General features: G+C 48.8%; 1 protein-coding gene across 2 annotated transcripts in view; it reads left to right on the top strand.

Annotated features, from left to right (window-relative positions):
- Positions 1-8,138, top strand: part of MRPS11 (mitochondrial ribosomal protein S11) — a 13,154-nt gene extending 5,016 nt beyond the window's left edge. The window contains exons 3-6 of one of the 2 annotated variants that reach the window (XM_006885177.1): positions 4,533-4,631; positions 5,460-5,589; positions 7,157-7,222; positions 8,031-8,138. In XM_006885177.1, coding sequence (XP_006885239.1) covers positions 4,533-4,631; positions 5,460-5,589; positions 7,157-7,222; positions 8,031-8,138 — 403 coding nt within the window. The remainder of the gene's footprint in view (positions 1-4,532; positions 4,632-5,459; positions 5,590-7,156; positions 7,223-8,030) is intronic. The other variant, XM_006885178.1, reaches the window with a different exon arrangement.
- The last annotated feature ends 4,229 nt before the right edge of the window (positions 8,139-12,367 follow it).

Here is a 12,367-nt window from a genome sequence, read left to right as displayed (position 1 = left end):
CTAACATACTTTGGACATGTTGTGAGGAGAGACCGGTCCTTGGAGAAGGACATCATGCTTGGGAGGGTGGAGGGACAGCGCAGGAGGGGAAGGCCCTCTGTGAGGTGGATTGATTCAGTGACTGGGATAATCGGATGCGAGTGTCAGAGACAGTGCGATTGGCACAGGACAGAGCAGAGTTTAGGGCTGTTGTACATAGGGTCGCTATGAATCGCAAGCGACTTGATGGCACATAACAACAACATCTATGTTAATTTAGGTAGGCAGTGAGTTTCTAAGTATTTGTGCATTTCCTCTAGGTTTTCAATTTGTTGAAGTGCAGTTCTTATATTTTGTTATCCTTTTTATTTTAGTTGGTACTATTGTGATATCACACATTTTATTTCTTATTCGTGTCTTTTCATTTGTTAAATTTGCAATGGGCTTGTCAATTTTATTAATATTTTCGTGTGTGTGTGTGTGTGTGTGTGTGTACACCATCAAATCAGATCTGACTGATAACAGGAGGAGATTGTCCCTCCTTCTCCAGCAGAGCATCTGGTGGATTTGAACCTTGTACCTCTGGTATTATAGTACAGCTTCTTGCCACTAAGCCACCAGAGCTCACCTAGTAATCTTTTCAAAGATTCATTTTTATTGATCTTCTAGTGGTGAGGCTTCCTCTCGTTTTTCTGTTTTCTATGTCAATTGCTCCTGCTCTTTATTATTTCCTTTCTTCTGGTGATGGTGTGCTTTGCTTTCTGTTCCATGTGGTTTCTTGACTGCTGCTTCCACAGACATTGATTGTGAGTCCAAGTAGAATGAAATCCTTAGTGACGTCAGCCTTTCTGCCATTTACGGGGGCCTTGCCTGTTGGTTGTAGTAGGGGAAGGGCCGCCGTCACGAGGACTTGCACGGGGAGTTTTCAGTGGATGTGTGGCATGATCTTGCTTACATTTTAGAAGGAGACTTTTGCCTGTTGTGTTGATGGTGAACTATAGGAGAGCATCAGTGGAAGCAAGTAGAAGCCATGTAAGCTGTTAGAAGGCTATTATGTAATCCTGGCAAGAAATGATGCCATTTTATTTTAAATTGAAAGTTAAGCCAATAGGATTTGTCAAGTGTGAGAAAGGAGAAGCATGAAAAGACTGGATTTGGACAACTGACTGCATCTTTGAACTTGGCTGTTAAATTTGAGGTGCTGAGTTAACATCCAAGTGGATGTACCGGGTATTAGAAATGGAACTCAGAGGACTGGTCTGGTCTCATGATGTACGTTTAGACAGCTACTTAAAACCCTAAGCCTTATCCAGATCATCAAGATGCTAAGTGTAGATAAACAATAGAGGAGGGCCAGGCACTGAACCATGGACCTTTCCAGCACTTAGAGGTCTGGGAGATGGAGATGAACAAGCACAGGAGATAGAGAACTTCGCAAGAGGTAGGAAATCAAATAGGGTTTGGTTTTAATATGTCTAGTGGAGAGGGAAAGTGACAGGGTCCAGTGCTGCCGTTGTAATAGGTCAATTTGGACAATAACTAAGGATCATTTGCTGACTTTAACAATGTGGAGTTGATTGGTAACCTTGACAAGGGCGGTTGCCATGAAGTAGTAGGAGCTCAAGTCTGATTGAAGTGCGTTGGAGGGAGAAGGGATGAAGAAGTCAGGAAGAAACAACAGGTGTAGACAGTTCCTGCACTGCACTCTGCTGTGTGGGCACTAGAGAGCGTGGAGGACCTTAGGTTCAGGAGGTTTTGTTGGTCTGGGGCTGGGAGGTAACAGCCTGTTTGTGTGTCGATGGGAATCTGCAGGACGGAAGAGTGATAGCTGTTCTGGGGCAGGAGCATTCTGACGAGCTGTCCTTGAGAGCACAGGCAGGCCACCATCCTACCAGGATGTGGGCACAGATGCCTGATGGTGGGAGTGGGTGGAAATGCTGATTGCTTCTATTGCTCTTTGAAGGTCAGCAGCTGGCAGGCAGGAGCTGGAGCTTTAAGGAGACAAAAGGAGGTTTAAGTAGTCATCTGTGAGATCAGGAAAGCTAATGAGGGAGGGCAGTGCATGAAGGTTGCGCAGCCAAGAGTCCACTTGATGTGAGGAATCATTACAGTAGAGCCTTGACCTCAGTCAGAGGTGGTTTTACCTGCGCACCTCCTGTCCCAGGGACTTTTATCCATGTCTGTGGTTGTCACAAAGAACCTTTATGGTATAGTGCATGTTTTGACTTGTAACCAAAAGTTCAGTAGTTCAAATCCACTAGCTCCTCCTTGGAAGAAAGATGGGTAGTCTCTTCCCATAAAGATTTCCAGCCTCAGAAGCTTGATGAGAGTCTCTGTGAGTCAGAGCCAACTCAGTGTCAGTGGATGATTGAGTGAGACAATTTAGTGGGGTGGGAGAGGAGGGGGCTACAGGCCTCTGGTGGGTGGACACCAGGGATGCCGCTCTGCAGCTTGTATTACACAAAAATTCACCCACCCCACAGCAGAGAATCACCCAGCCAGGATGTCGGCAGAACTGAGGTTGAGAAGCCCCAGATGGCTGCCAGTGAGCATAACTGTGTTGTTCTGTAGCCACTGTGTGGGGGCCAGTTGATGTTCAGAGTGGCCAAGGCAGATCCAGGGAGAGAGGTTTACCAGGTGACTGCAGTGAGTGAGAGCGGGCAGAGAGTGGAAGGCTATGAGGATTGACTGTAGCGTCTCCTCTCAGTGAGGAGGGTGGTGAGGACACAGGGGTGTGAGGGATGGTGAAAAGGCTAGAACTCCCCCAGCCTCACTGGAACAGAAGTGACGCCGTCTGCTCTGTAAGATTACAGCCGTGGAAACCTTAGGAGTCGGTTCTGTTCTGTCCTATAAGGTCACTACGATTCAAAATCAACTCGATGGCAGTAGGTCTCAAGTTTGAGTTTACCTTTTTTTTTTTTTTTTTTTTTTTTTAAATTTTACTCTGTGTGTGTGTGTACTGTCAAATCGGATCTGACTGCTACTGAAGGAGAATGCCCCTCCTTCTCCAGCAGAGCATCTGGTGGATTTGAACCATGTACCTCTGGGGATTGCAGTGCAACTTCTTGGCATTGGGACACCAGAACTCCCCTTTCTTCTTTTCTTAAATTATTAAGTGATCCAAGAGCTCTAATCTTTGCATTTTTCTGTGTTTATTTATAAAATTTACAAATTGTCTTGTAGTAATTGGGAAATGTGCTGAAGATGAGCAGAGCCTTCTCTGTCACCATCATCAGCCAAGTTCAGGCTGGGTCCGTTGTGGCTGGATTTGCCCAGGCATCTGAGCATTCTCCTGCGTGAAGTGCGTGAGCAAGGTCAGGCTTCCTCTGCGGAGGGAGAAGAGCAGGTGCTTCGAGCATCCTCACTGTCAGAACGGATGCAGTAGCTGCTGGCCCTGGCTGTTTCAGGAGGCCCTGATGCTGTGTGGTCAAGCCCTCAGCTGCTAATCAAAAGGTCAGCTGCTCTGCAAGAACAAGATGTGGAAGTCCACCTCTGTAAAGACGCAGCCGTGGAAGCTGCTGGCAGTGCTGCTCAGCCCTCTGAGGTCACAGAGGTCAGAATGACACATCGTGAATGCATTTGGGTCTTTAACTTCGTTTCCTTCCCCGCGTCAGGATGGGTGTGAAGAAGCTGCGGATCTCTTGTTCATAGGGTTGTTATAAGTCATTGTCGACTCGATGACACCTAACAACAACAGGTGAAGCCAGAAAGCAAATGAAGCTGAGGTGAACTTGATCCTGCATCTAGGCCTGTGTCCTCAGCCTAGAGCTCGGCAGTTCACCTGCCTGTTGTCGTCAGAGTTGCTTCCAGCAACCCTAAACAGAGTATGACTATCCCTTTGCTTTTCCAAGGCTGCAGGTAATCTTTCTCCCAAGGAGTTCCTGGTGCGTTTGAACCACCAGTCTTTGGATTACTAGGTGGAAGTTTTAATCCCTGTTTCACCAGAGCTTCTTCAGATTCACCCAGAGAATTTAAAAAAAAAAAGATTCTCTGACCCTCTCCAAAAGTCTGGTGTGGAGCTGAAGTCCCTAGATGGCAGCATGGGTGATAGTGATATTCCTTAGAAACACCGATCCTGATAGAAGGGAGAGATCAGTGGGCCATATCTGGCTGGTTGCCAGTAATTAAAGTTTGATTCACACAAGGCCACACCCGTCTTTGGCTGTTTAGGCAGAGTTGAGTGGTTAGGACAGAAACCATAGGGCCCCAAAGCCTAAAATATTTGCTCTCTGGTAGTCCTGATACACTGTGAGAAGGGACCCAGGGAGGAGGGGCATGTAAATGAATTTTTCCCCCCAAAGCAGAAAGCCACAATCTGAAACCAAGAAGTCACAAAATGACTACACAGGCATAATACTTGGAGGCACGGTGGCAGCGTCCCAGAGGGATGCAGAGGAGGCAGCTGGCTGGGCCTCAGTGAGCAACAGCAGAAGGACACTGCTGCTGTTAGGAGTTCCCCGTTGTTGTCATCGTCTTAACCATATGATGTATTTCTCTGATCAAAATTAAAGGCAGGGCCATTTTAAACAGTTTTTGTTTTCTCTTACTTGCAGCATTTACCCTCCAGTTCCAGGACAGGAGAGCTCTTTGAGGTGGGCAGGAAAAAAATTTGAGGAGATCCCAATTGCGCACATTAAGGCATCTTACAACAAGTAAGCAGATGGTGCCTTCCTGGATGGGTGGGCTGGGCCGGGGCTCTGTCACCTTCATGGGGCAGAGTGGACTTGGAGGGTCAAGGCTGAATGTGTTGATGTTAATTTTGAGAATCCCAAGCTCACTTCCATCTTCTTTTTACAGTTCTACTTCCATAAAAATGTGAAATAGATTGAACGTGGCATATTGATAAGAGGGGTTTGCTTTTTTCTGTTTTCCCAAGAATATTTTCTGGTTCTGCTCAAGAGATAGTGAGGTTGTATCTTGGTGTCAGAAGGTCCCACCATGGTGTTTGTTGAGTCTAGGGGTGTGTGGGTAGGGGTGGGTGTATAATAAGATTGAAAAGGAGCTATGACTTGCCACAGACAGCCAGAATAGAAACCTCAGAGTGTATGACCCTTGGATGTCCTCATCCTGGGTCACTCTGCCGTGGCTTCTGTTTTGTAGGGCTGATGAATGGCATGAATGAGCGAGGCCTGGTGCTCACGGGGCTGCCATCTGGGTGCCAGAAGAGCTCCCCGAGTTGTACATCAGCTGTGGAAGCATGGTGACTTCTGTGCATGTCAGCCCCGCAAGTGAAGACATCAGCCTTTGGTCCCCTCAGAGAGTTCTGTGAGGCCTTTAGGACTGGGTGGTAATGGACCCGAGTGTCTGACAGGGCTGAGGTGCTGCAGAGAGTTAAGGATCAGCCATCAGATGAGCTCCCTGGGAAGGCAGCCGACTTCTGCCTCCACGCTCAAGCGGATGAAGAAATGGGTTAGTTCTCTTTACCCCGTGAACATAACTGTATTCTGTATGTATCCTCCCCCTGCCCTCATCTGTTCCAGCACCCAGATCCAGGTCGTCTCTGCCACAAACCAGCCACTAGCCCGTGCTTCCTGCGGCACAGAGGGGTTCCGGAATGCCAAGAAGGGCACGGGCATCGCAGCACAGACCACGGGCATCGTCGCAGCCTCGGTAAGTGCCCCTCCCAGCCCCTCCCTGCTGAGTTCTGTTTTCTGTATGGCCTGTCAGCGTTAGAGGCAAGGAGACATTTGTGTAATATGAAGAGGTCTGTGTGAAAAGGCTTCTCTTTTTCTCTCAACTTCTTCAGAGATGGCACATGTATAGTTCATTTGTGTTCATTCAAGAGCTAGGAGGGCCAGCACACTGAAGGCTTAAGGCCCAGGATGCTGGGAGTGGATGTCCTATGGTGAAGACTATCATGTTGCCAGTGTGAGTGGGAACTGTTAGTGACTTCTCCAGAAGCCAGTTGACGGTGTGCTGCTACTTGGTGTACTTACTTAGCACCTGCTGTGTGCCAGATGTCTTATTGGTTATCCTTCCTGGATCATTCAACATTATACCCAAACTTTAAGTATTGCCACCCGTGGCTTGAATTTGTTTTTCAACTCTTTCAGCTTAAGAAACGCTGAGTAAGTCCGGCCCTTTTGATTTGCTGACTCTAGCTCTCTGCTCATTTCATTATAGTATCTTGCTTTGTCGTCTCTAGCTGCCTTCTGAAATTTTCTGTTCAGCTCCTCAGAAAGAAGGTCCATAGTCTTAACCCACATTTTCACAGGTTCTTCCAATGACAAGTGCGTGCTAGGTTATAAGTGAAATTTTTATGGTTACTGTAAAGATTAACATTGGTGACTGAGTATTTGGGCTCAGTTTTGAGGTCCAGGATACCCTGTAACCTGGAATTCTGCGTCTTTTCGCTGGGATGAACTTGAGCAGTGTTGAGAGTTCTCCACTAGATGGCAGTGCTGTTGTGTCAGAGGGCTCACTGCTGATAACTGGTGCCCTTGAGTCAGTTCAGCCCCGAGGAGACCCATGTCTGTCAGAACCGCACTCCACAGCGTTTTTATCACTGATTTTCACCAGTCTATCACCATGCCTTTTCCTAGCAGTCCATGGTATTCTCAATACTCTTCTCCAGCACCACGGCTCCTTGGAGGCAAGGATTCTGAGGCTCCATCTAACATACTTTGGACATGTTGTGAGGAGAGACGGGTCCTTAGAGAGGGACATCATGCTTGGGAGGGTGGAGGGACGGCGCAGGAGAGGAAGGCCCTCTATGAGGTGGATTGATTCAGTGACTGGGATGGAAGTGTCAGAGACAGTGTGATTGGCACAGGACAGAGCGGAGTTTAGGGCTGTTGTACATAGGGTCGCTGTGAGTCGCAGGCAACTCGACGGCACATAACAACAACATCACCATGCCTCTTCTGAGACACCTCAGAGTGGGCTCGCACCTCTAACCTTTTGGTCAGTAGCCAAGTTTGTTGGCCATTTGTATTACCCCTAGTGCATTCATGCTCTGACTGCCCACTTGCTGTGATATCTGTTCTCTACTGTGGCCACTGCCCTCTGCTTTTCTCTCTTCTGCTTGTCTGTCTGTCTGTGTGTCTCTACATGAATGTACATACCATTTCTCGGAGCCTGTAGCCCTTAAATCCAGGCGGTGGTAGCAGGACATGTGGATCTCCGTAGGTCTCTCCAGACACTAACTGCTACATCTCTAACTGCTACTTCTCTCTAGAAAGCGACCGGGAAGGGAGTGACCCACGTCCGAGTGGTGGTGAAGGGCCTGGGGCCAGGGCGAGCGGTGAGTAGCTGACTGTCCACAGTGTGCTTGTGTTCTTCCTTAATTTAGGGAGAAGCAGGTTTGAGAGCAGAGAGGGGGAAGCGCACAGTAGAGGTTGTCACGCTGGCCTGGAGTTCACTCCTGTTGTTCCTATAGCCTCTCAGTGTCGAGAGGAGACCCAGGTCACTTCCTTCCAGCCCACAGACATTCATCAGGTGCCTGCGTACAGGCCAGCCCAGATGGGCCCCTGCGTACAGGACAGCCCCGGCATTACTCACTACGCACGGAGGTGTGCGAGCCTAAGGGGAGTGGGCAGGGGCTTCCCCAGAAAGGTACCATCTGGCATGTCATAATAATAGGTTATTGCCAGGTGGGGTGGGGGGGTTGTTCCAGGCAGAGGGAACTGTGTGTTTTTGTTTGTTACAATCAAGTTGATTCTAACACACACACACACACACGCCTTGCATGTGCAGAGGAGACATGCTCTCGGTGGCTCTGACCTTTTGTCCATTTATCTGAGGTAGCTCTGGGTAGGTTTGAGGTGCCAGCCGTTCAGCTAGTGGTGAGCACGGAGTTCTGCAGAAGTGGGAGGCTTCCTGTGCGCCAGGGCCACAGTGATCGTGGCACCTGGATTGTGAGGCACAAGGTGGATGGGGGCACATTCGCACAGAGTGGAGAGGTAGGCAGCATTGGGCTATCAGATTAGGGGAGACCACTGTAAGTGTGGGGAGCAGGACGAGGATTGCTGCTCCTAAAGCCCTCGAACCGCCCAGGCCCCAGCCCTCCTCATCCTCATTCCTCCCCACCCCCACCCCACATCTGTCCCCAGGCTGCCATCAAGGGGCTGACCATGGGGGGCCTCGAGGTGATCTCCATCACAGACAACACCCCCATCCCACACAACGGCTGCCGCCCCCGGAAGGCCCGACGGCTGTGAAGGAAAAGAGTGAGAAGCGGACCGCAGATCTTACAGCTGGAGTAACCTTGAAGGCCTTGTCAGAGTGCCTCCAGCAGAGAACTTGTGAGAACAAGGCCAGGCAGCAAGGAGAGAGCTTTGCCTGCTTACATGGTGGGCTCCTGGGCACCTCCCACTGGAAATGAGTGCCCTCGCCGTGAGGCCAGGCCTCTCAAGGACAGGACAGGGCGCTGCAGGCACAGCTGTGCCCAGATTCCTGCTCCACAAATAAAGAAATAGTCCAGTACCTCTAGTAACCTGTGTCTTTTGCTTTCTGAGTTGAGAACAGAAATCTTTCACTTTCTCCTGAAGAAGAGATTGTGGACCGTGGACAGGTGAAGTGCTCGGCTGGACTGCTGCTTCCCTGGCGCCTTCCTCTTCAGTGTCGTTAATAGTTCTTAAACCAAGGTTTACAGAGCTCAGCAGAGCAACTTCTGTTGCTTGTAGTTTGGCCACAAGTTGCGATTGGTTCCCTGCCCCTCCCACCCACCCCCCCCCCCAACCCCCGCCGCCTTTAGTATCCTCTGGCATTTGTGTCGCCGCTGGTAGGTGCATTTCATTACCCCCAACACTGCAGGATTCTCCAGTTCTGACTCCCTCCACAGCATGGCCTCCATCCTCAGACACTCCGTGGTGGTCAGCATTTCCAGCACACAAGCTTGGGTGACTATAAACTAGAGAGGGTAGATTTGTATGAACAGATGATCATCTGGGAAGTGGGTAGGTGGAGGGATGGGCTCGAGGGCAGCCCTAAGATCAGCTTAGTGTGTAACAGTGTAGAATTTGTCTCTGAAAGAGAAAGAAGTACAGAAAAGAAAGCAGGGTCTAAAGCACCCAGAAAGTACGAACCACAGGTGGGTTTAACCCAGGACAACCCCCCTGCTCCACACTAACCACTCTGAAGACCCTGGGGTCCTGGAAGATCTTAGCGGCATTTTAGGGCCAAAGCTCTTGAGATGAGGCAGGAAAAACCCCAGCCAGCCAGCCCAAAGGGAGCACCCTCAGAGGGCAGAGGGCTGGGTGTTTACAAAAATGCCCATCCTCACAGGCCAGGCTCGGAGGGAGGGCCTGCTGGTCATAGGAAGGAGGTGACAGAGTTTCCTTCTGTGCCAGCCAGCTAAGCAGTGTGACTTGGCAGAACTTGGTCAGCTCTGAGTGAGTGGCCTGGTGGTAAGACATTGCGCTGCCAGCACACAGTCTCTGGCTGCTCTGCGGGACTAAGACTCCTTTCGTGCAGTTCACTACCTCTGAAAACTGCAGGGTCAGCTAGGAGTTTGTTCTGACTCAATGGTACACAACAACTGTAGAATTAAATCCATAAATGCCCTCAAATAGGAAAAAGACTGTTAGGGAACATGAGAAATTACTTGTGAGCCCCTTTTTGACTTTTGAAGGAAAAAGCATCTTTCCATACAGTTTTCTCTTTCTTCTGAGTACCACCAGTGACGGTTAACCTCACACCAGTGACTTGCAGCTGCTAACAACTGCCTGTGTTAAGACCACTGTCTAGGAGGTAAGAATCCATCCCCGCAAACTCCATGTAAACCCCTGCCGCTGAGTTCCGTCTACACACTTGTTATGTGCCTTCAAGGTGGAACTTAGTTGACCCTCAGGTAGATTTCAGAGGCAGTAAACTACACAGTAGGGGATTTGGCCCTCTTTTTCCCAAGGAGGAGCTGGTAGATTAGAACAAGTGCCTCTGGGTTGGCAGTGCAGCACCTTACCACTAAGGTACAGAGCTTCTTCCCTGTGAACGAGAAATGCCTGGTCGCCGCTCACCTCTCCTGCAGATCAACTGGTGGGAACTCACAACCAATTCCTTGGCTACTGTGCCGTCCAGGATCCTTCCTTGTCAACAGTAACATCCAGGATCTTGAGAATTGCTCCTATGGTTTGATAACTATAAGCTCTTGCAGAACCTTGTCCTTTATTTGAGGGGACAGAGCGTTGGAAGACGTGTCAGGGTTTGGGCAGAAAGCAAGCAGCACATAGGGTTTAAGAGACGTTTATAGCAGGAAGCTATTCCCACCCCAGGTCTGAAGGGGCAGGAGAAGGAACAGTTCTCCCACCTTGATGAGCGGCAGCCACGGACGACAGGGCACATGACGGGCTGCAGCCACAGAAGGTGGCCTCTGCCATGAGCAGGGCTTGCAGGAGAAGAACTGGCTTTGCCGACCCTGGCTCCTACCCTCCGATTATTCACTATGTACCTACTTGTTGATCCCAGCAGGAAGCCAGAAGGCCCAGTCCTCAAGGCAGTGGTCAAAAAGAATAAAAGTAAAAAAAAGAAGGCAGTGATCCTGAGAGGTCAGCCTCTGGACCATAGAAGACAGCGGATCCCAGGGGGCTGGAGAGCACAGGCAGCTTCTGTCTCCTGTAAGTGAAATCCATAAACTAGTTCTAGAAATTGCTGCTTTATTCACAAGACGGCTTTGTAGAAGATCCGACACAGGAGCACAGGGAGGGCCCTGAAGGAGAATAGCTGGCTGGCAAAAGCCCAAGGGGTGAGCCATCATTTCTGTGACACTTTGGGGAGTGGACACTGACCTACCTACCTAGTCATGAGCTTTCGCTGTTTCCAGTAGAGCATGGTGTTTGGAGCTATCACTTCATCTTTTTTGCCACCAGACTATTTTTAATGCAGTATTTTTTGCCCTGTCAATTTTGGGGGTGGAGGTAACAGTTTTTTTCTTTTATTTTTTTTTATTTTTTTTTTGGTTGAGAAGTCAAAGGATTTTTTTAATTACTTAATTATTTTGTTTGTTTACAAAATTTGAATACAGTTCCATTTTTTAAAATTAATCTCGCCTCTTTATCTTAATCACTGGTCATAGCCTCAAATGCTGATCCCCGCCTCATGCTGGGTCGAGGAAGGCACCACTGTCCTAGTTTCTTAGTGTTGCTGTAAGTGACCAGTTAGTTCTAAAGAACAGGAGTCCGTATTCTGCAGTGAGGAGGCTGAGTCGGAATTCAGGGCTTTGGCCCTGGGAAGGTCCTGTGCCAGCTTCTGTCACCCTGGTGCTTCTTGGTTCCTTGGTAACCCCACGTGGCAGATCTTCTTGACAGGCTCCCTTCTGTGTCTTTGCTGTTCTTACACCACAGACCACTCAGATGTGGTTAGATTTGTAGGACTCCATGTGTTAATACAGGCACATTAACAACAAAACCCTCTTCCCAGACGTGATTACATCCTAAGGTTGAGTCAGCATTAGGAGTCTAACACTTGTTTGGGGAAGGCACAGTTCAAACATACAAAGAACCTTCATGGGAGACTGGCCAGTGAAGTCAGTTACCATTTCTTTGAGATGCTAGGACCTCTCATCAGAGGGTCTCGGTTCTGAGAACACGTAGGCTGTGTGTTTACCTCGCCTGCCTCCCTACGGGCTTCTTTATTCTTTCCTCTTCGTTTTGTTTTGTTTTTTTTAATTTAGGAGAGGCTCGCCAAGCAGTGCTTTGGCATCAGCCCCTGCAGTGTGGCTCCTTGTTTCCAGGGAGCAGGGCCTCAGTGGATTTCTGCGAGGACATTGGCACTTTTGTTCTACCAGCGTGCAGGACCGACCAAGTAAGGGAAACTGGTCTTCTGTGCAGGTGAAAAAGCAGAGGCAATTTCTGCCCTTTCAACATAGACACAGTTTCTGGCCTTCCGAGGCTCGCAGGCACCTGTTTAACAGCTGTCTGGCGGCTCACGGAATACCATGCAGCGTCGTCGTCATGTGTTGTCAAGTCAGAACCAATTCATCCTGTCTTAAAGGAAACATTTCCAGTGCACTTCTGCCTGCCTCCTAGTTCTGACATGTCTGTTACAGATTGAATTGTGTCCTCCAAAAATACACACATTTAAACCCCAACCCTGTGTGGTCAGGCCAAAGTAGGGTAGATTCTGAACTTAATATTTTCCAAGTTATAACAGGAGAAGACGAGACTCAAGTGGAGACAGAGGTCAAAGTAGCTCCCAGGACCACTGACAAGAATGGACCTTCCTCACATCCAAGCCCTGAATTTGGACTTGGAGCTCCAAAACTGTGAGAAGCTACATTAAAGCTACTGTATTGTGATACTTCTGTTACAGTACCAGGAGGTAACTAAGACATCCATTAAAAGCATGTATGTGCCTCCTGCTTCCCATCCAGGCTTTTTCATTCTCGTTTTACCTTCATGTTTTGTTTTTTGGAAGGCATGTTCCTTTTGTTTTTGTTTTATGGTAGTGAAAA

This window comes from Elephantulus edwardii, unplaced genomic scaffold, assembly GCF_000299155.1.
Source record: "Elephantulus edwardii isolate Elephantulus edwardi_28Jun2011 unplaced genomic scaffold, EleEdw1.0 scaffold00041, whole genome shotgun sequence".
Taxonomy (NCBI): domain Eukaryota; kingdom Metazoa; phylum Chordata; class Mammalia; order Macroscelidea; family Macroscelididae; genus Elephantulus; species Elephantulus edwardii.
This window is presented reverse-complemented; position numbering and strand designations above follow the sequence as displayed.